Source organism: Vombatus ursinus, unplaced genomic scaffold, assembly GCF_900497805.2.
Source record: "Vombatus ursinus unplaced genomic scaffold, bare-nosed wombat genome assembly UNPS02010548.1, whole genome shotgun sequence".
Taxonomy (NCBI): Eukaryota; Metazoa; Chordata; class Mammalia; order Diprotodontia; family Vombatidae; genus Vombatus; species Vombatus ursinus.
This window is the reverse complement of record NW_020950326.1, coordinates 15,952,903-15,976,998: the sequence shown is the minus strand read 5'-3', so window position 1 is coordinate 15,976,998 and position 24,096 is coordinate 15,952,903. Positions and strand designations below refer to the sequence as shown.

The 24,096-nt window shown below is 40.2% G+C and overlaps 1 protein-coding gene across 3 annotated transcripts in view; it reads left to right on the top strand.

Moving 5' to 3' along the window:
• Positions 1–24,096, top strand: part of LIMS2 (LIM zinc finger domain containing 2) — a 79,666-nt gene that overhangs the window by 8,873 nt on the left and 46,697 nt on the right. Inside the window, exon 1 of one of the 3 annotated variants that reach the window (XM_027854681.1) lies at positions 18,841–19,471. The exons of the other annotated variants lie outside the window; for them this stretch is intronic. Coding sequence (XP_027710482.1) covers positions 19,353–19,471 — 119 coding nt within the window. The 5' untranslated portion in view covers positions 18,841–19,352. Of the gene's footprint in view, positions 1–18,840; positions 19,472–24,096 lie in introns of those variants that run through there. 3 annotated transcript variants of the gene reach the window in all.

Below are 24,096 nucleotides of genomic sequence, written 5' to 3'. Positions count from 1 at the left end.
CCAACTTTTCAAAGTGCACAAGGTTATAACCTGATCTGTTCCATCTCCTGATGCACATTTACCTAAGATCAGGATTGAAGAAACGCAAGAGATGGAGGAAATGGAGGCACTTTGCATTTATGTCTGCACAGTGGCTAGGGGGGACATAGAGCCACCTCTCCCTGGAAGACCACAGTAGTTCTTGCTCTTCAGAAGCTAATGGTATTGGGGGGGAGGGCAGGTAGGTGGCGCAGTGGATAGAGCTCTGGCCTTGGAGTCAGGAGGACCTGAGCTCAAATCCAGCCTCAAATACTTAACACTTACTAGCTTTGTGACCCTGGGCAAGTCACTTAACCCCAATTGCCTCACCGAAGGAAAAAATAAAGCTAATAGGGGAGAGAATGAAAGATTATACAATCAAACCTTTTGAATACATATTCAGTTTTAGCTCAGCAGCCAATTAAAAGACTCCCCCCCTCCCCCGCTAAGAGGCAACAGGACATGGTCACATGATATCTGTGCATGCAATGAGGAAGGGCCTTTCCATTACACATGCCCAGAAGCAGGTTCACCAAGCATCCATGGGGATTGGAATGGGTCAGGACATATTTCATGGTCTGAAGCACTGGGTCTTAATTGGCCAGTCCTCCAGTAACAGTTGAAAAGTTCAGATAACAGTTTTGATTCATCAAACAGAGTAGTCACAAATTTTGGTAGACCTTGGGGAATCATTTTCTCAATACCATTCAATCCCCTTTTAACCAGTCCTTAAAAGAATTCTCCTTTCACTCTAATCAAAGGTGAATTAGAAGATACTTCCATTAATTGGATTAATCAAAGGCTTTCTTAATCTTATGATTACTTTAATCAATTTCTAGTAGGTCTCTTTCCTGGGCACATCAGGTCCCTTCCTTAGAAACTGGGTTTTGGATAAAAATGATATAAAAAGATTTAAGTGCTGAACATTATTTTAGAGTTGATAGTTGAATTTAGGTTGATGGATTGAATTTAGAATCAATAAAGAAGGCCCAATAAAGTTTCTCCTTCAGATTAGACCAAGGACCTTAGACAATGACACTGAGAAAATATGATTTCTTAATATTTCTAAAAGAGGGAACTGGGGGGAACTTAGTATGTACCCTAGTCTCCCAACTTCTGATTCTCCCACTTCAAGACATCCAGACAGAACACCTTCACCAGATTAATCTTCCCAAAACATCATTTTCATCCCTCAGAAACCTCCAATGACTCTCCATCTCACTGAAAATTATCACCCCTTAGGGGCAGCTAGGTGGCAAAGTGGATAGAGCACTGGCCCTGGAGTCAGGAGGACCTGAGTTCAAATCTAGTCTCAGACTAGACACTTGACACTTACTAGCTGTGTGACCCTGGGCCAGTCACTTAACCTCAATTGCCTCTCAGCAAAACACACAAACAAAAAAATTATAACTCCTTTGCTTGGCTATAAAGGTCTTCCATGGCTTTCTTTAATTATGCTGATCAAATGGTATTTATCAGTACACTGAAATAAAAGCTTTCCAGTCTCATCAGTGGGTCTCCCTGGGGCTTAAAAGTATGCCATTAATTATTCTTTTCCCACCCACCTTGCCAAAAATTCTATCTTTATACCCTTCTTCCTGTTCAGATCCCACCCATCCTTGAAGCACCATCTTAAATCCCCAAAACTCCACAAAGACTTTCCAGAACATGACAGTTCTCTGCACTCCAAAAACACTTATAATTTGTAACAAACAGTTTAACCCTTAATTGTTTTATAATTGTTTCCTGTGTTTTAGTCCTATTCCCTAGCTAGACTGTTATTCTTTGAGGCCACATCCAAAAAGTATGTCTCATTCTGCATAGAGGGGAAACTATTGAAAGCATTGCATTTTCCGTATGGGACCTCCTGTTCATATCACATGGTATCTCAGGGTTTCATGGGAAACACGACCCTAATACCAATCCATTCTTGTTACATAAAGGCACCTTTTGCTATAGCAGAAAGCACTGGATTTGGAATCAGAGGACTTGGGTTCAAAATCTAGCTTTGCCACTTGCCAGTTGTTTGACCTTGAGCAAAACATTTAGCATATCTGGGGCTTGGTTTTCTCATTTATAAAATGACAGAGTTAGACTAGATGATTTCTAAAGGTCATTCTAAGTCCTATCTATCTATCTATACCTAATATATGCATATGTGTATATATTATATATATATATAAATGTGTGTGTATATATATATTTGTATGTATGTATATATACTATGTTCCTATAACTCAGATTGTATAAGAAGGAGGGTCAGAAGTAACTCCCAGGGTTTGAGAGAATAGTGGTGAACTTTGTAACCTTGGAGCCCACTACCGGTTATAGTTCATGCCCAGGGGAATGCCAGCCTCAACAAATCCTAACCTAAACTCTAGATGTTGGGTAGGGTTGGGTAGGCCTTGGGGGTTAACTCTGTGACTGCATTCCATAATATATGATGCTTTTTCCTCTGTGTAGACATTCCATACTGTTGGATCATACTGGGTACTAAAACACCTAGCTATTTCTATGGTGGGTGGTCTGTTTCTTTTCTACTCTAAACTCTAATCCTCAAAAAGTTGGTAAAGCATATTAAAGTCTGGAGGGAATGAATGATTCAGAAAAATAAAAAAAAATGCTAGAGAAGGTGATTTTTCCAGTAACTTCAGTGGCTAGACATGAGAAGTTGGGGGTGGGAGTTAGGGGTAAAGGCAGAGAAGGAAGGACAACATGACAATTGTCTACCAGTATTGCATAAACCTAAGTGTAAAAGAACAGTTTTTGCTCAGTCTCAGAAGGCAGAGCTAGGAGTAGTGTGTGAAAATGGTTTAACGATTGGCGCTATACAAAAGTGGAATCACCATTATGGAGTACAGAAGTCTGCAAGCAGAGGTTAGTTATGACCACTTTTGGGGGGAATGGTGAAGAAAGGGTTCCTATTCAGATGGTAGTTGGATTAGATGACGTCTAAACTTCCTTATGACTGAGATTCTATGATCCAGCTGTATGATGATATGGAGGCTAGAGAGATTTCCAGCTGAAGATCAGGGAACATCTACTAATCTTCAGATATGGTGACTTCAGAGTAATGGAACTTGTGCGTGATTCTAGTTCATTTTGCATTGGGCCACACATTATTTGAATTACTGAGTTTTCCTTGAAATTGACAGTTTCATTGTGGATATGATCAGGGACTAAGTTGGGAACAACCTAGAGATGTCTTTTGATAGAATATTGGTCTTCATAGTGGGAACAGGGGTGCTGGGGTGGGGAATGGGGAGCCCCTGGAAACTTGACCTTCCGGACTATATGATTAACCAATCAGAGGATGGGAAGACGAGGCAACTCTCTGGATTAACCAAACATAGCTCTAATTCCATTTCCAACAGAATTGTACCTACCCTTTACTCATTTCAACTCAACACTCCCCCACACTAGCTCTAACTTTAGCAGGGCAAGCTCCCAGCTTTCTCCTTTCTGAGTCAGGTGCCCACCTCTCAGCGAAGTTATAACCTAACCCCGACCACAACATTAGCTATGTAGGTGCTACAGGGTAAATTTCACTTTCATTCCTATCCCAGTATACTGACCAGAAAAAAAAAAAAATGACTGATAGGAGTACACTATCAAAACAAAAGCTTGGAGACTGGTGAGTTTCTAGATTCTGGAGAATATAGGAGTATTCTAAAATGAATCACTGTCTATGATTGCAACTTAGCCATTTAAAAGGAAGAGGGAGTGCCTGCAGCTGTTTCTTCTCTTTATTTCTGAGCAGCTGGAGGAAACCACATCACTGTTTTGACAGGGTCTACTAAGAAGTCATGTCATCACAACTGAGCCCTCAATGTACCATGGCAAAACTTTTATTTCTTCCTTGATTGATTTTCTGTCCAGCCCCCTCAGTGCCTCTTCCAAACCTTTTCTCAGCCCCTAATAGTTTCTCCACCCCCAACCACTCTCAGCAGATGTTTTCATTTCTTACATTCCTGAGAAAATAAGGCCATCCTTTGTAAACTTGGTTATTTCCCCTACTTCCTACCTCAAAACACTTTTCTATACCTCACTTCATATTACTGCTGTCTCTGAAGAAAAGATGGCTAAATTCTACCTTCTGCGAGAGGCAGAATCCCCTACACTATTCCTTTCCCCCAGAGATTACCTTCCCTCCACACTGGATATATATTGTATGTGGCATGTACATTATTGTTTTCATGTTGTCTCTTCCATTAGAATGTGAACTCTGTGAGAGCAGGGGCCTTGTTTTTGTTTTTCTTGGTGTTCAGCCCAGTGCCTGGCCCATAGTAGGTGGTGAAGTGGATAGAGTGCTGGGCCTGGAGTCAGGAAGACCAGAGTTCAAATCCAACCTCAAACACTTACTAGCTGTATGTCAATTAACCTCAGTTTCTTTATCTATAAAATGGAGATATTAATAGCCCCTACCTTGAAGGATTGTTGTGAAGATCAAATGAGACATTTTTAAAGTACTTAGCATAGTTCCTAACATATAATAGGTGCTTAATAAATGTTTATTTCCTTCCCTTTCCCTTCCCTGTTTATTAAAATGACTGACTTACTGATGATCCTGGATCCCATCTCTTCTAGGAGTTTGCTTCATCAAGTATCATTCATATCCCACCCTTCCCCCAATGTTGCATTACTGTCTGTAATGTATTACTGTACTCTAAATCAATAGCACTTAGGACAGTTTTTTAACATATTGTTGGTAGTGCTTAATGAGCGCTTGTTAAACTGAATTTATTTACAAGTTTAATTCCTTACTAATAATCATTAAAAAGAGTATAATAACTGTGTGCCCGGCCTGGAGTCAGGAAGACTTATCTTTCTAAGTTGAACTCTGGCTTCAGACACATCACTTAATCCTATTTACCTCAGTTTCCTTGTCTGTTTGCAAAACAGACAGATGTTTGCAAAAAAAACCCTCAAATAGAGTCAAGAAGGGTCTGACACTATTGAAACGACTAAACAACAAAAGTAACATGTAACTTGTAATGACACATGTTATATGTTGTCATTCCTTTACTCTCAGGGCTTAGTTCACGTTAGAGGCAGGAGAAAATACTCTGGGTTATATTAAGCTCTGTGCTAATCCTTTGGGTATAATCAGAAAGCCGCCATTTCCTGGAGCTCCATTGTTCTCAGAAGGAAATTCAGCCACAGACCATGTGGCTAAGGCACTCAGACACTCTTGGAAGCCTGATTCTCTTAAGTAAGATTCCATCTTCTCCTCCTTGTGGACATGAATTTTTCTGGGATTGTTATTGTTTTTCTCTCCTAAAACAAGTGGACCTTTGAACTGGGCAGCTCACATGTAGGTGGTGTAAATGTTTACGGGCTCGTATGAGGCTTTCATTCCAGATAACTGGTATCTAACTGGAAAGATTTTTAAAAGTTCTTTGTTCTGTTTTTGACCTGGCTCAGTTTCTCTACATCACTGCAGTGTGATAGTTGCTGAATTTAAATGAGGAATAGAAGGACTGTTAGATATTATATTACTAGACTATAAGATCAGGGATACATTTCATTTGACCTCTCTCTTTTCACCTAGAACAATGCTCTACTTACAGTAGGTGCTTAATTGATGTTTATGGATACTTAGTGGTTGTTGAGTTGAATATTACAATAATGTAGTCTATTCAAATACTTTCCAGGCACTTGCCTAGCCTTTATGTTTCATGTTGAATTTGAGCAGTACTTAGAAAGATAGAGGTGGCATCGTAGAGTGGAAAGAGCATTGACTTTGGATCCAGACCCAGGTTGAATTCCTGCTTCACTACTTATTACCTTGGGACCTTAGGCAAGTTACTTCTCACCCCTGGGCCTTTGTTTCCTCATCTATGAAATGGGAGGGTTGGATGTGATGACTTCTGAGGTCCCTTCCAGTTCAGATCCTGCATTGGAGTGACTATGTTATGGAAAGAACCATAGGATTTAGCACTGGAAAGGAGAGAGCTTAGAGATCATCTAGGCTGACTCCTTCCTTGTAATACGGACTTCCTGACAAAGTTGGGGACAAGATGAGGAAGTGACTTGCCCAAGGTCACGTTGTTAGTTAGGAGTAGGTCCCATGACTAGATTCCAGATCTCTTGGCTCCCAGCTTCACTGCTTTTTTTTCCCCCTTTTTATTTTCTTTTGAATTGGACTTGAGATTTCATCAGTGTGCGTAGTTCTTGTAGAGCCACTTCTCCAACAGATTCAGATCAGGATGGTTTCTCTCAGATTTGTAGTCTAACAGAGATACCTGTGTCCCAGTCCTATGAGGAGATGGTATGTGGCTTGCCTAAGGACCCACAGCCGGGATGTATGTACATGAGACTTGAACCTAGTTCTTCCTAATTCCAAGAGTTCTACATTCACTCTGTCCCAGTTGCTCTTATTCAGTGCCCTTTCATTGGCAACAGGCTTGCTAGTAATTGTTTAACAACAGACTCTCTGAAAATGCATGACATACTTTTGAGTTTAACCTGCTTTATTAACATTTTCTCCATCACTTTCTTAAACCTAGACAGTCAACAAAACAACAAATCAAGCTCTTGAGTTATAGCATTTGATTTCTGAGGTGTAAATGTGCACACTGAAAATTTAACTATCAGCACACCCCTGCCCATTCCTATCCCTCTTCTGTTGGCCACTTTTGTTTCTCCTTTACTCCTTTACTGATTCATCTATGACCATATATGTTCTCAAGGCTCTGTCCTTGGTGCCCTCTTTCCTTTTCCCTTTATAGTATTTCATTTGGTAATCTCATCAACTCCCCTTTAATTATTATTGAATTCTAATAAATATTTAATTATCATCTTTGGGCAGATGATTCATCCATCCATCCATCCATCTATCTATCTATCTATCTATCTATCTATCTATCTATCTATCTATCTATCTATCTATCTATCTATTGCCCTAGTCTGTGTCCTGAGCCTTAGTCCCACATCACCAAATGCCTTTTGGACATCTCAAAGTAAATTGATATCCTACAGGAATCTTAAACATCTTTTCGCTAAATCCTTCCCTCTTCCACATTTCCTTATTACTTTTCAGTGGATCACCATCCTCCTAATCACTCAGACTGACAGCATAGGTGTTGTCCTCAATTCCTCACTTTCATTCACCTCACATATCCAATCTGTTACCAAATATTGTCATTTTCACCTTCATGAAATTAGAATCCATTCATAATCATTACATTTTTAGCTTCTTGAGGACAGAGACTGTTTTTGCCTTTCTTTTGTATCCCTAGCACTTTAATACAGTGCTTGGCCTATAATACAGCTTAATAAATACTTATTGACCCAATCTGTCACATGCATCCCCTTCTCACCACTTACACAGTCACTACCCTAGCTCAGGTCCTCACTGCCCTTCACCTAGGCTGCTATTACATTAGCTTTCTTTTTTTAAAAAAATATTTATTTCATTAAATATTTCCTAATTACATGTAAAAATTTTTTTAACATTCATATTTTTAAAAATTTGAGTTCCAAATTCTCTCTTCCCCCTTGAGAAGACAAGCAATATGATATGATGATACATGTGAAGTCATGCTAATATTTCCATGTTAGCTTTCTAACTGGCCTTCTGACCTCATGTATCTCCTCACTCCAATCCATCCTCCACAAAGTTATCAAAGTGGTTTTTCTAAAATACAGGTCTGTATGCCCAAAGGGCTATAAAATCATTCATACCCTTTGACCAAGCAATACCACTGCTAGGTCTATATCCTAAAGAGATAAAAAACAAAAAGGAAAAGGAGCTATAAGTACATAAAGACTTACAGCAACTTTTTAGCGGTGGCAAGAATTGGAAATTGAGGGGTTGCCCATCAGCTGGGGAATGGCTGAACAAGTTGTTGTATATGATTGTGATGGAATACTATTGTGCTATAAGATGATGAGCAGGATGCTCTCAGAAAAACCTGAAAAGACTTACGTGAACTGATGCAAAGTGAAATGAGCAGAGCCAGGAGAACACTGTATACAATAACAGCAATATTGTATGAAGATCAGCTGTGGATAACTTAGTTATTCTCAGCAATACAATGATTCAAGACAATTCTGAAGGACTTATGATGAAAAGTGCTGTCTGTCTTCAGAGAAGGAACTGGTCGAGTCTGAATGCAGACTGAAGCATACTTTTTCTTTGCTTTCCTTTTTTTGGGTCTGTATTTTCTTTCAAAACATGACTTACATAGAAATGTGTTTTGCATGACAACACTTGTATAATCTGTCAAGTTGATTGCCTTCTCAATGAGTGGGGGAGGGGAGGGAGGGTAGGAGAGCATTTGGAATTCAAGATTTAAAAAAAAAATGTTAAAATTGTTTTTATATGTAATTGGGGAAAAATAAAATATTAAATTAAACTACAGGTCTGGCCATGTTACCCCATTTATTCAGTAAATGCCAGTGGCTCCCTATTACCTCCAGGATCAATTACAGACTCCTCCAGGTGGCTTTTAAAGCTCTTCACAACCTGTTTCCTTCCCAACCTTTCAGTCTTCTTAAACACTTTACTCCCCTCCCACCCCCTCTAAAATCCATCTACTTTGGCCTACTTGCTATCCTCACACATAGCACTCAATCTTCCATCTCCATACTTTTGCATTGGTATTCAATGCCTGGAATTTTTTTCCCTCCTCACCTCTGCCTCTTAGCTTCCCAGGCTTCCTTCAAAACAGCTCAAATCCTACCTTCTGCTGGAGGCCTTTCTCAGTTTCCCCAGCTACTAAAAGGCACTAGCCTTTCTCTCTTAGGTTACTTTCCATCTAATCTTCATATATGTTATATGTACATTAATTACGTGTTGTCTCTCCTCTTAAAATGTGAGCTCCTACAAGGTGGGGGCTGTTTTTGCCATTCTTTGGAGCCTTAGTGACTGGCAGAGAGTAAGAGCTTACTAAGTAACTAAGTAGACTGTCTGGCTGATGCTTGTCTTTCCCATTACTGACAGGAATTTCCCATTTGCTTAAGGGTTGTGTACTTTCATTCCCAGAAGTAGTAGTTGCAAAAGCAGGGTCACAAGTGGTCAGTGGTAGGGAATCCCCGTAACAGTGACCTAGCTGTGAGATGCAAACATTTCTGCTGCCAAAATTATGCAGTCCGTGAGGCCTGTTTTAACACCCTTTCACCAGGATCTGTGCTCCTAATTCACTTCCCTCAATGGGAAAAAAAAGTCTCATTCCTGTAGGGCACTGATCTCCATTTGCTTTCTGGGGGAAAAAATGTGAGTTGATAAACTAATTTACACAGGTGTGTTAATAATTGATGAGGATTTAAGAGGAGAGCAAGAGTTTAGTACCTTAATTCTAAGACTACAGAGATCCTAGGTCTCTGTAGCAGATCTTTAGGGGAAATACTTTCGAGTTTAGAGCCCTTTCTAGCATCACTCAGAACCCACCATCTAGGTCACTACCTATCCCATCAGTGCATGAAGCTCCTCTTCCAGGTATATCCCATCAGTCCCCATTCATATAATAATCAGGATGTGGGTGAGTTAGAGTGATAGCAGAACCTTTCTTTCCAATTTGGTTAGTACTTCAAACAGCAATCTTTGTGTTGTTTAGTGTTAAATGCTGTGTTTTGTTTCCTTGGTGATTTTTAAGAGGCAAAGGATGCCTCGGAAGTATTCGGTTGGGCCTTTATCTTGGTGGATAACCCCTGGTTGTCTTCAGGGTACTGGATCCTCGAGATAAATTTTCATAACTCCTACCCTGAAGAAGCCAAACTCACACAGCTGGCCTAGTTCAGCACCTGCTCCCTCACTATCCCTCTAACTCTGACTATAGCTGGGGGCAGATACGGAATAGGGGTGGGGGAGTTGGAAGTTGAGTTATGGGTAGAGAGGAAGACCCTGGTCCTCAAGGGCTTTGCTCTGGAGTTCCTGGGCTTCTAACAGACAGTGTTGAACTCTGGATTTAGATTTCTTTCTTTTCTTCTTTTTTTTTTTGGGGTGAGACAATTGGGGTTAAGTAACTTGCCCAGAGTTACACAGCTAGTGAGTGTTATGTGTCTGAGGCTGGATTTGAACTCAGGTCCTCCTGACTCCAGAGCCGCTGCTCTATCCACTGCACCACCTAGCTGCCCTAGATTTAGATTTCTTTTCCTCCAAGTCTCATTTAAATATTTCCTGCTGGGTACAGAATAATTCTTCACCTTTGATTGGGCCAGTCAATTACGAGAGAGATTATGAGGCTTCTCTGTAAGTGGCCAACAACCTCGAAAGAGCTGCTAATACTTTTGTTTGTGGGCTGGCTTAGGAAAAGAAATTCATAGGTTTGAGTGGTACCATGTAAGGCCAGGTGGATAATTCTTTGCCTTTGGCATTGCCACCTTAGGAGTCATAGGCCTGGAATTGAGGATGCTGTTTGTTGGAGCTCCGGGCTCCTAGAGAGTCTCAGGTGCAGAGATTAGAGTAGTTGATGACAAGGATTTACTCAAATGCTGTGGCAAGGATAGAAATGAGGGAGAATGTGGTGGTAGGTTAATACATAATAGAAAAACTCCTGTGGTCCTACCTGTAGAGGAGGAATAGAGTAGAAGTGAAAGGGAATTTAGTTTGTATATTTTGTAAATTTCCAAATATTTTTCCCCGTGTCTTTTAACTCTTTTTCCTTTATCATTTCTTTTATGTATTTACTTTGATACTGTTTATCCTGGCTTGAAACATTAAAACATTTTTATTCATATCTTTTGATTTTGCATCACCTTAATTTGTTAATATATTCCTCCTTCCTTCCCTACTCAGTGACCCATCTCTTTGTAACAGAGAATTAAAAGAGAGAAAACAGAGTCAGTACAGCAAAAGTAACCAATATGTGAACCCAGCCATACATGATATATAATGCTTCACACCCATAGTCTCCCATCTCTGTTAAAAAAAAAAAGAAAAAAGGAGGCAGTTATATTTTCTCATCTTTCATTTGGGCACAGTCATGATCATTAGAATTACATAGCATTCAGTTAAATTTTTTGGTTTGCTTTTTAAATTTACATTGTTGTTATAGTTGCATATGTATATTATTTTTCTGGTCATGCTTACTTCATTCTGCATCAGTACAAATAAGTCTTCATGCCTTTTTGAATTCTACATAGTGATAATTTAAATAATGTTCCATTATATTCATGTGTGATATGGTAGAAAAGCCTCTGGCTTTTTGAGGTTAGAGTGTCATGTTTCACATCTTGCCTCTATTTGCCTCTTTCTACCTGTGTGTCTCTGGCAAGTCACTTAACCTCACTGGGCCTCAGTTTCCTCATCTGTAAAATGGGAGGGTTGTACCAGATCAGGGAGTCTTAATATGGAGTCTGTGAACTTATTTTTCAATATTTTGATAACTATCTTTTCACATAATTGGTTTCCTTTGGGTCCTATGTATGTTATTTTATGCAATTAAAAACATTTTGAGAAAGGTTCCACAGGTTTCACCATACAGTTAGAAGGACCTATAACAGAAAAAAGTTGAAGAACCCCTGGACTGATGCTCATCTTCCAGGTGTAGAGTTCCTAATGTACCTCAGTTCTCCAATTAATGGGTATCAACTTTTTTCCAGCTCTTTGCTGAATTATTTGATGTATGTAGGACCTTTCCTTCTGTCTTTGACCTCTTCGGAGTATTTGATTAGTACTGGTATCTCTGTCTGCCTTACTTTTTAGAGCTCAGTCACCACTTCCAAGTCCCAAGCTTACAGGTTTTCTCCATTTCTAGACACCGTAACCTCTTGAAGAAAATGGCTACTCCTGGTCTCCTCTTCTGTAAAGGAAAGATTGAGAACTAGCAACTTCTGTTTCTAAAGAAAGTTCATACAAACACTTCCCCTATCATTTTCTATCCTGGGCTTCATCTCAGTGTGGTATAGCAAAATGAACACTGGCTCTGGGGTTGGAGTTCAAATTCTATCTTTGACCCATACTGCTTGTGTGACCTTGGGCAAGTCACTTAACACCTCTCTGGGCCTCAGTTTCTTCAATGGTAAAATGAAGCAGTTGGACCAGATACCCTTTTACCTCTAGATAGATAAGCCCATGATCGGCTTTGCTTTGGGGTCCCCATGGTTACAGTAGCCCGTTCCAGGTGGTCTGAGTGGTATTTGAATCCTTAATCTTTTCCCATGGAGGCAATAATACTATTGTGCCCTGATAGCAACAACTAAGCCAAAAAGAGCTTAAGACAAATAAATGTCTCTTCACCAGGGCTCCAGAGGTCTTCTGCTGTGTCAAAGCCTACTGATAAGCTATTTGTCTTTCCAGCTGTAGGCACACATGTGATCATTAGTATAGTTCAGTGGCTGGAGTCAGGGAAACAATCTGGTTCTAGCCAGGGCTTCTAGTCTGACTCTGCCACTAATCAGCTTTGTGATTTTAGACAATACATTTAACCTCTGTGTACTTCTCTTTCCTCATTTGTATAATGAAAATAACAATGGTTGCCCTTCCTCTCTCATAAGATTGTAGAGACATCAGTAAAATAAAGTATGTAAAAATATCTGGAAATATCTAAAGTACTGTACAAATGCAAAGTAAAATGCTAATTTAATTACACGTAGGCATATACACGTGTGAGTGGGTGGCACAGCGGATAGAATGCTGGACTTGGGGTCAAGAAGACCTGAGTTCAAATTCCACCTCAGATACCTACTTAGCTATGTGAACTTGGGCAAGTCCCTCACCTTTATCATTGAAATAAGGTTCAAAACTACAGAATTGGAAGGGACCTTCAAAGTCACTAAGCCCTCTTCTGCTTCTGTTGCCCTGAACGCTGTACTTGGCCTTCCGGTAACCCCAGTAAGCAACCATACAGCCTTTGATAGAAGCAGAACTTGAACTCCGCCCTACCTGAATCTAAGTCCCAACTCTCTCACCCATGGCCTCCCTGCCTCAGTGTTCAGTCTGTGATGGATGCACTGGGTCACTTGGTAGTTTGTAAAGAGAAGAAGCAGGCACTGGCAATGGGTACATCTGCTAACCTTAGCCCCACCGGGGAAGGCAGTAAACCCCAGAGAGGAAGCTAGAGGAGCTTCTATGAGGGCAGGTAGCCAGAGGTGCTGCAGAGCGGGCAGGGAGAAAAGGCACGACCAGAAGAAGGAGGCTGGGCCTCAGATGGATCTGTGCCATGATACTCTGAGGGTTGTTTTTGTTGTTGTTGTTTGTCCTTCATTCTGGAAGAGGACCACAACATCATAGAGGATGCCGTGACATGCAAGTGAATTGGATTTAAGTGAGGGAGGCACGAGCCTCACTTTCTCAACAGAGAAGTGCCTACCACTGTAGTATCAACTTCCATTCCAGTCTTATCCATTAGTACTCAGGGAGCAGATTATCTCTATACTATATAGAGTACAGTATACTCTACTCTAGGGTTCTTCCCCTAGAAGGCTGAACTCTTTGAAGACAGCGACTTTTGTAAGCTTTGGATCTTTCCCAGTGCCTAGAACAGTGTCCTACGTTTGATAAGGGTTTGCTGAATCGAATTGAATGCTCCTTGTTAGTAGAAAATGCCCTCTACTTAGGCTAACTTTCTGTATTCTTGGGACAAGTTGTAGTACCCTCTGGGTGCCTATGTTTTCTCATTCCCAACGTGTCATGCCCAGTTACTTTGAGAATAAAATGAGAGGTTAGACATGAATACACTCTGAAAGGTTAAAAGAAAACACTACTTGGGACAAACATCTACTGCTTCCCCTGTTGATTATTTTCAATTTATCATGTATATAGATACTTGTTTGCATGTTGTTTTCTCCATTAGGCTGTGAGCTCCTTGGGAGTAGAAAGTAGGCACTGTCTTCTGCCTTTCTTTTTGTTTCCAGTGCATAGCTCAGTGCCTGCCACACAGTAAGTACTACATAAATGTTAGCTATTGTTATTAGTAGTAAGTTTATTGATTGATAAATATTTATAAAATAGTGTGGGTCTGTGGAAAGGGTCTGGGGCACAGAATCATGTAATATCAGAGCTGGGAAGACATTAGTGATCATCTAGTCAAATTCACTAATTTTACAGATGAGGAAACTGAGGTCAGAGAAATAATTTATTTGAGGTCTTATACAGTTATCCCTTTCACATCATGCAGGTTGGGAGCGTGGCACCCCTGTTCTGGAAAATCCCTGTAAAATTTTTTGGCCCTCCCTTTGTAACAGAAAAGTTTGAATTTTTTTCCTTTTCTTTTATGGGGTATTTATAGTATCTTATTGTAAAATTTGGGTTAAGTATTTGTCATAGGCTATATGTAGGTCAAAGCTGTGTCATCTGCCTGACTTTTCCTGTTATCTGCAGCTTCTGCAAATTCCCATTTACAGTAATTTCTTATGCCAACTCCTGAAATATTGAAACCTCAATGGGGAAAGTTGAGATGTGGAAGGGATAACTGTAGTTAGGACAAAAGAAAGACCAGAATGTAGTTTACCTGACTCAAATCTAGCAGTCTTTTCATTGAATTACCTTTTGGGTTCTAGTCTCAGATTTGACACAGATTAGCTATGTGACTTTAGGCAAGTCATCTCACCTTTATGCCTTTATTTTCTCATCTGTAAAATGGGGATAATAACACTTGTTTTATTTACTGTTTTGTTTTAAAATTTCCCTTTTTATTCATCACACAGTTGGGTGGCACAGTGGACAGATTGCTGGACTTGGAGTCAGGAAGACTTGAGTCTTACCTTGGACACTTACTTAGCAGCGTGACCCTGGTCAAATCACTCAACTTCTCTTTACCTCAGTTTCCTCATCTGAAAAATGTAGATAATAATGATGGGGTGCTTGGGTACCTGTGCTTGGATCCCAGTTTCTCCTTGGCCTCAAAACACTATCCCTGACAGTTTCCCTCCAGCCCAAGGACCCTATCATTCTCATAGGGTTGTTGTGAGAATCAAATGATATAACATATGTAAAGTGATGCCATATAAATGCTAAACTTGACAAATGTCAACAAATACAAACATTTCCACATACAAAGAACGGAAAAGAGGACTGAGAATGAAACCTCAAATCTTAACTTGTGTACTGTATGTGTTTTTAAAGTATGTTTCAAATTTGACATGGCAATTCCAACACTTCCCTGTTTGTCTGTGTTCCTTTCTGAATATTTTTTTGCTTTTTTCTCTTTTTTTTAAAATGATTCATTTACACTTTCTTATTTTCTAATTTTTTTTAGTATATCAATCATTCTTCTTTGCCATTGCTCCATCCCTCTCCCCATTAGTAAAAACTCTCCCTTGTAACAAAGAGTCATGTGAAACAAATCCATATATTGGCCATGTCTGAAAATGTATGCATGTCTCATTCTGCATCTCTAGTCTATCATCCCCTGTGCCAAGAGATGGGAAACATATATTGCCACCAATCTTCTGGAGTCATGATTGATCATTGCATTGATCCTAGTTTTAAAATCTTTCACAGTTGATTTCCTTTACAGTATTGTTTTCATTATGTAGTTCAGGTGTGGCAGGGTTGGGGCACTTACACTTTAGTTCTCTCTTTTGGCTGGCTCATTTAACCCAACCTGCCTTCATATAGGCAGATGGGGTGGGGTGTGTCATAATGTTCTTGGGGTGGGAGGCAGCTGCAGCTTCCACATCACTACATCTCACTCTCACAGTCTTATGAGTAGACTGTTTTGGGGGAGGAATACTCTCTAATGTGGTTCCTGAGCCCCCACTAGTATGTTTACCATTTATACATGTCAGTTACAGTAACATCATTGCCTCTTCTTTTTGGTTGTTGTTTATGAAAAAGCATTTTATTTGGTAGAACAAAACTTTGCCTTACAGTCTCTATTACAATAAAGTAAAAAAAAATTTACAAAAATAAATATATGTAACAATAGAAATAATCCTGTTTAGTGACCCTCTAGTAGTAAGATACCATTGACTCTTAAACATGAAACATTTACTGAGGGGACAAAAATAAGAATAATTATAACATTACCATCTACTCAATGTAAGGCAAAATCAAATATGTTAAAATATAACAGTCCACCCACAAACATTTTCTCACCAGTAGAAACAGTGCCTAAGGAGGGAAGAGTGGGCATAGGAAGGCACATGAAAAGCTCTCAGAAGCTGGGGGAGGGGAGGGAAGGGAAGCAGTATATACTTTAAGTTTTTTTTTTCTCAGTCTCAGTTCATCTGCCCTTCTCTTGCTCATCTTTGCTCCACTTACTCTGTCTTCTGTGCTTCTTTTTCATGCCTATTGCTTCTCTTTTCAGTTGGCTCCTACTCATTGGCTTCTGTTTTTTGGCTTCTAATGCCTCAAATTAAGACCTCTTCAAAAGTAGTGACCCATCTTTAACTTAGATTGAGAAATCCAACACCTATATTTGTATCAGGTATAACACAAGTAGTTATTATACAATTGCTCCGTAGTCTCCAGAGTTTCCCAGCAATAAATTCCAAAGTCTTACAAATACATATTCAAACTAGCTGCTTAAACACAATACATTGCAGCCATTTCTAATATCCCTCAGTGCTCTTGTGTCTGAACTACTTTCAGATAGATTCAGAACTTTTATCTGAGAGGCTGTTTTTGCTCAGGTCTTCAGAACTGTTTGTGTTTCTTCAATCTGCTTTTTTAATGTGCTTTCTTACATGCATGCCCTTTTTCTGTACCTTTCATCAAATCAAATAACCACATAATAAAGGAGCAATACCTTACACTTGTGCGAATTGTTCTCCTGATTCTGTTTTCTGCACTGTCTCTGTATCAGTTCGTAAAGTCCTCTCAGGTTTTTCTGAATCTTTTCCTTTTATCAAACTGCCTTATTTATCTCATGGACTACATAGGATAATAAATGAGAAAGGCTTTGAAAAACTTAAAGCAATTGTAAATAACCTTATAATTGTCAAGTCTCTGTTACTTGGATGGTAATTTAAAGTGCTTGGCATCTTGGTGGTCCGTATATTTGATGACTCTATAACATCAGGAATACCAACCTAAAATTCACACACACACACACACACACACACACACACACAAAACCACCGATTTAAGTTCATTTAAGGTAGAAGCCTCTAATTTGTGGCTTCTGGGAAGACTTTCCATTTGTCTTCACCATCCTCCTCACCCATCCCCTAGCTTCTTGTGTCTTTCAGTTGTATACCTCTTACTTGGCAAAGAGGATTTGGATCAGTTATAATGGGTAGGTAAAAAGTCTCAGAGAAGAGGAAAAATAAGAAATGAATGATCTCAGATAGTAATATTAAAGAGATAATTCAGAGATTCCCTGAGAATAGTTTACCCAGTGTGTGTAGGTTTACATAGTCAGTCAGCAAGAGTTTGTTAGGCACTTCCTGTGATAAGTGCTGGAGATACAAAGAAAGCAGTTGTAGTTTGTACTCACATTCTGGGATTGTATAACAAGGTATTTGTAGGCTTCTGATTCATGTGTCAAGGTGTGGGTCCCAGGAAAATCTTTAACTGATTTAAGGTGTTCGCTAGATAACTTCTCTTCCTAAAGAAACCAAAGGGATCACCATCTTTTTAGCCACTGAATCTAAAATGTTGAATGTGTGTGTTACTGCCTCTGTTAGGTGAAGAGAAAGTCTTTTATCTGAAGATCTGCTTGGTGATTTCTTCCTGTTTAAGTTAAAGGGGAAAAAAAAAGCATGATGCTGTCCATTAAGAGTATTTCAAATAGTTAATGCCTTCCAGGAGTCTTATTTTGAAACAAAAGAGGTAGATATCACTATGGCTTTCTGACAGCACTGGGCAATAATTGGAAGGAAATTGAATCAGTGTTAAGGATTTTCATGAGCAGTTGGCATCCTACTGTATTAGTAATTACTTTTGGTGTTACAGCTGCCAATGAGAATTGTTCAAACACTGAATGAGAGAATTATTTTTTCCAGAATCACAAGTGACCCCACTAATCTCTTCCAATTAAAAAATGCATTTAAATTAAGCCTTCCTGGTATTCTCCCACACACTCTTGCTCCTACCTACCCTCTTGGACAGGTTGGGGAATACTACGTTTCATGCAAATATTTTGAGGCTTAGGTGTATTTTGAATTACGTCTCTCAGGGTGTTAGTTGCCTAGGCACAGGAGAAACTGGCCAGCTTTCTACTTTTAACTAGAAGAAGTGAAGTTGTGGTTGTTTCTTGGTCTCCTCACTTTGTCCTTCTTGGAGCTGGACCTAGCAGCCTATCATGCTCCCTATCCCAATCACTTTTTTAAAAATGGCAAAGTCCTTCTTCCTAGGTTCGTTTGGTACTTTCCTGCTGGCTGCTGCATTGGACCGGTTAGGAACTATGGAGTTCTGCTTGAGTAGAGTGTGGCATCTTCTTACATCCATCCAGACAAGTCTTGTGGCTCTGTGGCCTCCAAAGGCCTCTTTTGGCATCTTTGAAAGTTCACTGTTCAATGACCCATCCCTAGATTAAACCAAACCCTGAAACAGACTTGTTTTTCATTCTCCTGCTCCAGATTGAATAACATCCTGGCTAGGGAGTTCCACCAGTCTTCCCCTCCCCACTTCTTTCCTCTTTGAAACTAACTTTGCCTTCCTTCACAGATTGGTGCCACTGCCCTTTGGAGACCCTTTGTGTAATGTGAGACTCAGTCCAAGAGTGGAGGAGGGGTGGGGAAGAGGTGGTGGAAAGGGTGGGTTACTGGTTAAAACCCCTGTTCAGTTTGCTGCGAACAGAGCCAGTGCTCTGAAGGTTGGAATGTGAAGCATGTGCCTTTTCTTGAGTTCCTGATTCCATCCAGATTGGAGGACAGAAGTCTACAAGCCCGCCTCTTTTTTGGTTTGTTGAGGGTTGTGCTTGACACAAATGGATTGAGGAGCTTGGTTTATCCCAGGAAGGAATGTGAAGACATTGTCCAATGCAGCAGCCAGCAGGAGAATAGCATTGAGCAGATGGAGTTCTGTGTGGCATACCTCTAGAGTTTCTTTTTGGGGTAGGATTTATCCTAATTCATTTTGTGTTTCTGATGCTCTGGACTAGTTTGACTTCAAGGCTTACTGGATTGAATTACCACTCAGGGCTAGAAGGCTCAGAATGAAATTCAGTTAATTGAAGATGGACCTTTTGTAGACTGATCCTTGAAATGTATTGACCCAGATGAGTGACTCTCTTTGGATGGATGCTCTTGTAAATTGTTTTGGAGGTCGGTAGGAGAGGCTGACCTTCATTCCAGAGGAAGTTCCGTGCTTTTAGAAGAGTAGAACAGCACTACACAGCTTTGGGGCAGCCTTCTGTCCTGTCTGTCAGAACATTGCAAAAAAAAAAAAAAGTCCATCGAAACTCCTAACAGGAAAAGTGAGTCACTTGGGCTTTGGCCCTCTCAGAGCCGATTTCCAATTGGCCTTCTCTATTCTACTTGCATGGTGGTGTGGGGGCACCATGGCTGGCATGAGACTCCGGGATCTGGCATCCTCTGAGCTGTACCGACGCCGGCAGGATCGGCAGAGCAGCACTGGCTTGTCCCTGAATGGTGGGGCAGAAACAGCCGGCATCCTTGGGTAGGTCTCTTGAGATGAAGGGGCTGGTATTACTGGAATGTTTCCTAAGGCATACTTGACTTCTTCTGAGGGGGGCTTTTGTCTGTAGACAGTCTGACTAGGCTCGAGGTGATATATTCCTTTCTGGTAAGTGTGTAAAAGAGACTGGGATGGAGGCTCTTAACTTATCACAATAACAGGAAAACAACAGCAAGGAAACCTTTCCCCTTTGAAACATCTTCCCAAATTCTCCAGACCCAGTGTCGTCATTTCCCTGTCAAACACAGGGCACACTGTTTCAAAAAGAGAAAAAACTTCTGAGGACTAAGAGTAGATGCAGTTCTTTTTCTTTTTCTTTTTAAATAAAATTTTTAATGCATTCAGGCCCTGATGTCACCTATGGTCAGCATTCCCAATCAGGGCCTGTTGGCAATTTGGTCATTCTAGATAAGCTATTTGATGGTCTTCCTCACCCTTTAATAGCTTTGGTCAGTGAAGGAAAATACCCTATTGAACTTGAGATGTACCCAAAAAAAGGAAGGAGAGAAATAATTAAGTCATTAGGTCTTAGATTTGGCCTGCCTATTGCTGAATGGTTTGGGTTATGTTTAAATAGTGCCTAATACTTAAAAAATGTCAGTTAATATTATATTGGTTTTTTAAAAATCATTGATGTTGATTCCCATTGACACCCAAATCCCCCATACAGCCTTCCCTTGTAACAACAAGTATGGTTAAGCAAAACAAATTAAACTATCATCCATGCCTGAAGATGTTTGTCTCCTTTCTGTCTCCGGTCCCCACTTCTATGCCAAGGGATGGGAGGAATGCTTCACTCTCAGTCCTTTGCAGATATGTTTGCTTATTGCATTGATTAGAGTTCTGAGGTTTTCAGTGCTGTTTGCCTTTATATTATTATGGTCATACTGTAAATTGTTCTCCTGGCTCTACTTACTTTGCACTACGTCACTTCTTACAAGTCTTCTCAAGTTTTTCTGAATTCTTCAGTTGTCATTTGTTAAAGAGCATTAATATTCCATTAGCTCCTATCCCCCCAATTTATTCTCTGCCATTAAATGCTAAAAGGAGTCAAACTATAATCTATAAAATAAGCATGATCCTAACCAGCATACCCAATGCCCTGAAATCACTACCATTCATTTCCCTAGTAGAAAATAACTATTAACCCTTTGGAGGCAAAATAGTCTAAAATTCTTGGTCCTGTGAGCCGGAAGTCCCATTTGTAGGATATTATTGCTGCAGATGAGCTGGCAGGAAACCTGCACTTTGACTTTTTAGACCGAAGGCTGAGTGTGTATTGTTGGCCATGAGAAAAAAAATTACTTTGTGATAGTCAATGAACAAAAATTTTATTAAATACTTTCTATGTGCAAGACACTGCTGGTTAACTTGGGAGATACAGAAAACTAAAAGAAGTGATCCATGTTTTTACAACCTAGTTAGGGAGATAAGACATACATAAAATAACTAAAAATAGATTCAGAGTGGGTTAGAACTGGAAGGAAACTTAGAATTTATCTAATCCAACCTTCTTACTTTATAGGGGAGAAAACTGAGGCCCAGACAGGGGAACTAGCCCAAGATCTCATAGTTAATGGCAGACCCTGGAGTAGAACCTGAGGTTCCAGGTTTTACCCCACAAAAGAGTGTTTTTTGTGTCAGAAGGCAAGAATTTCCGGGAAGGAAAAGATCCCTGGGGGCTTTGGTGGCTTCACAGAGGAGTTGGGGGCTTGATCCGGGCTTTGGAGGAAGGGTAGGATTTAGATAAGAAGAGAGGAAAAGGGCAGTGGATGGTGCAGGGCATTTCAGACTGAGAGGCTGGGGAAGTAGAACCATGGAGCTAGAAACGTTCATTTTGTATGTTTGGGGATAGTGAGTTGATCATAGATGTTTGGAAATGGGAGTAAAATCATCTGGCTAGAAAGATTGTTTGTATAAAGGGGTAATGGTAACCAGGATTAGAAAGACAAGCTTATTCAATTCAGTTCATTTTGATTCTACCCAGAAGGCATTTATGAAGTGTCCAAGATGTGCAAAACCCAATATTAGGTGTAGGATGAAAAATAGCCTCCCCTTTCCCATTCCACCCACACAAGGACTTGCTTTCTAATAGGAGGTGGGATAGAGCATTTACATGGACAAGCAAATGCAAGATGATTTAAGGAGCCAGCCCTGATAACTAGTGCTGGGTGGAGAGAGATACAAATGCCAAGATTTCTAAGAGTGGGAAGTGAAGAGAAAGTTTATTCTAGGTGTCAGGGTGGGAGATACCATGCCAATCTTGGAGAATAGCATGCAGGTCAGTTTGGCTGGAAGGTAGAGAGTGTGAAGGGGAGTAATGTGAAATAAATATAGAATAGAACCAGATTGGGAAAGGCTTTAAACACCCAGATAAGGAGGTTTAAAAACATTAAAAAATTTTTTTTTAATCCTAGAGGCAACAGAGTCACTGAAGAAGCTTCTTGCGCAAGGTAATCTCATGGTCAGTTTGGGTTAGACTGAATCTCGAGCTAGATCATTAGGGATTATCTAGGCATTAGAACACAGGATTGATGGAGGATCCTGAGCTAGAAGTTCTTGTTGCTGTTTAGTCATTTTGGTTGTGTCTGACTCTTCGTGACCTCATTTAGAGTTTTCTAGGCAAAGATACTAGGGCGGTTTGCCATTTTACAGAGGCAAACAAGGTTAAGTGACTTGCTCAGGGTTACCTGGCTAGTGTCAGTGTCTGAGGCCAGATCTGAGCACAGGTCTCCCTGACTCTAGGCCCGGCACTCTATCTATCCACTGAGCCACTTATCTGCCTAGACTTGCTGACAGACTAAATGTTGGGGCACAAGTTTAAGAAGTCAGAGGTGGCTAAGATTTCTCCCCATGGAAGAAATAGGGAGTTCCGAAGGGTGAGCTCCTCAGAAGATGGTGAGTTCTATTTTAGATGTACTGAGTTTGACATTGGAGGGAAAATGCTTAGTAGGCCATTGGAGACAGGAGACCAGAGTTAAAGAAAGCAGACAGGCCTGGAGACACAAATTTGGGACTCATCTGCCTAAAGGTCATATAAATTGAGTAATTTCGGACTGCCAAAGTTGTTGATGGTAAACAACTTTAAACCCATGCTCAGAGTATAGCTACTTAAAAAGCATATTAAATTTATTAGAATATCATGGCAATTAAGGGGGATTTGGATCAGACTTCCTGACTATAAGGGTTATTAGGTACTTAGAAGAGTTGATTGAGATGAAATCTGTGGAATCATCTTCTGGATCCAGTGGACTCTAATGACCATCGAGTCATCCAATTTAGGAGTTCTTATTGGGGTGCAAAGAACTTGTGTTTAACTGCATTTTAATATAGTTTGTTTCCTTTGTAGCTCTATGCATTTTATTTTATACATTTAAAAATATTATTCGGAGAAGGGTGCCTAGGCTTCTCCAGACTGCCAAAGGGGTCCATTACACAAAAAAGCAAAAAAACTATTGATCTAACAAAATCGATTAGATACAGTCCATCAGAAAAGATGTACTTTAGATTTCTTCTGGATTCTAAAAGCTTTTTGGTTTTTGGTTGAGACCTATCATTTCGTTAATGCTGGGATCTCCCAGTGAGAAAACTCTCTACCAGCACAGATGGCAACTGTTATGCAACTTGAAGTATTGCCTGGAGCAGGTTAAGAGACTTGCCCAGGGGCATCTAGGTGGAGCAGTGGATAAAGCATCAGCCCTGGAGTCAGGAGGACCTGAGTTCAAATCCAGACTCAGACACATAACACTCACTAACTGTGTGACTCTGGGCAAGTCACTTAACCCCAATTGTGCCACAAAAAAAAAAAAAAAAAAAGAGAGAGAGACTTGCCCAGGGTCACATAGTCAGTGTACATGACAGGCAGAACACAGCTCTTCTGGCTCCAGAGACTTCTTGCTCTCTACTCTGCCATCCTGACTTTTAAAAAAGCATAATTAAAAGCAAAGCAAACAAACAAACAGTTACAACACTTAAAAAAAAATCTCCACCACCTTTGGCCAGAACTTTACTGCTTTTGACCAAAGACCACAGCAAGTCCTTCAGAGCAAAGAACAAGTAATGTTCACCCGAAAGAGTTATATGATTTCAGATGGAACAGAGGTGGAAGGAGCTGTGGCCATGGAGATGTTAGCATTTTTAGAGTTAAGTTTTTCAAATGAACCATCTGACCCATACATCTCACTTTTGTTCAGTTGTGTCTGATTCTTCAGGACCCCATTTGGGGTTTTCTTGGCAAAGATATTGGGGTGGTTTGCCATTTCCTTCTCCAGCTCATTTTACAGATTAGGAAACTGAGGCAAATGGGTTAAATGACTTTGCCCAGAATTACATAGCTGGTAAGTGTCTGGAGTAGGATTTGAACTTAGGTCTTCCTGACTTCAGGCCCAGTGCTCTATCCACTGTGCCACCTAGCTGCCCACGTCTCATTAGGATAATAAAATTGCAGAACTGCATAACTAGAAGGAATTTTAGAACTTTTTTACCAAAAATATGAATTTTATGCTTGTGACATCCTTATAAAACGTTATGGCATAACCAGAAATTTTTGTACCTGGGGTAAGCATCCCAAATCATGCCTGAGGCAAGCAGTCAAGATGCCCTCATGT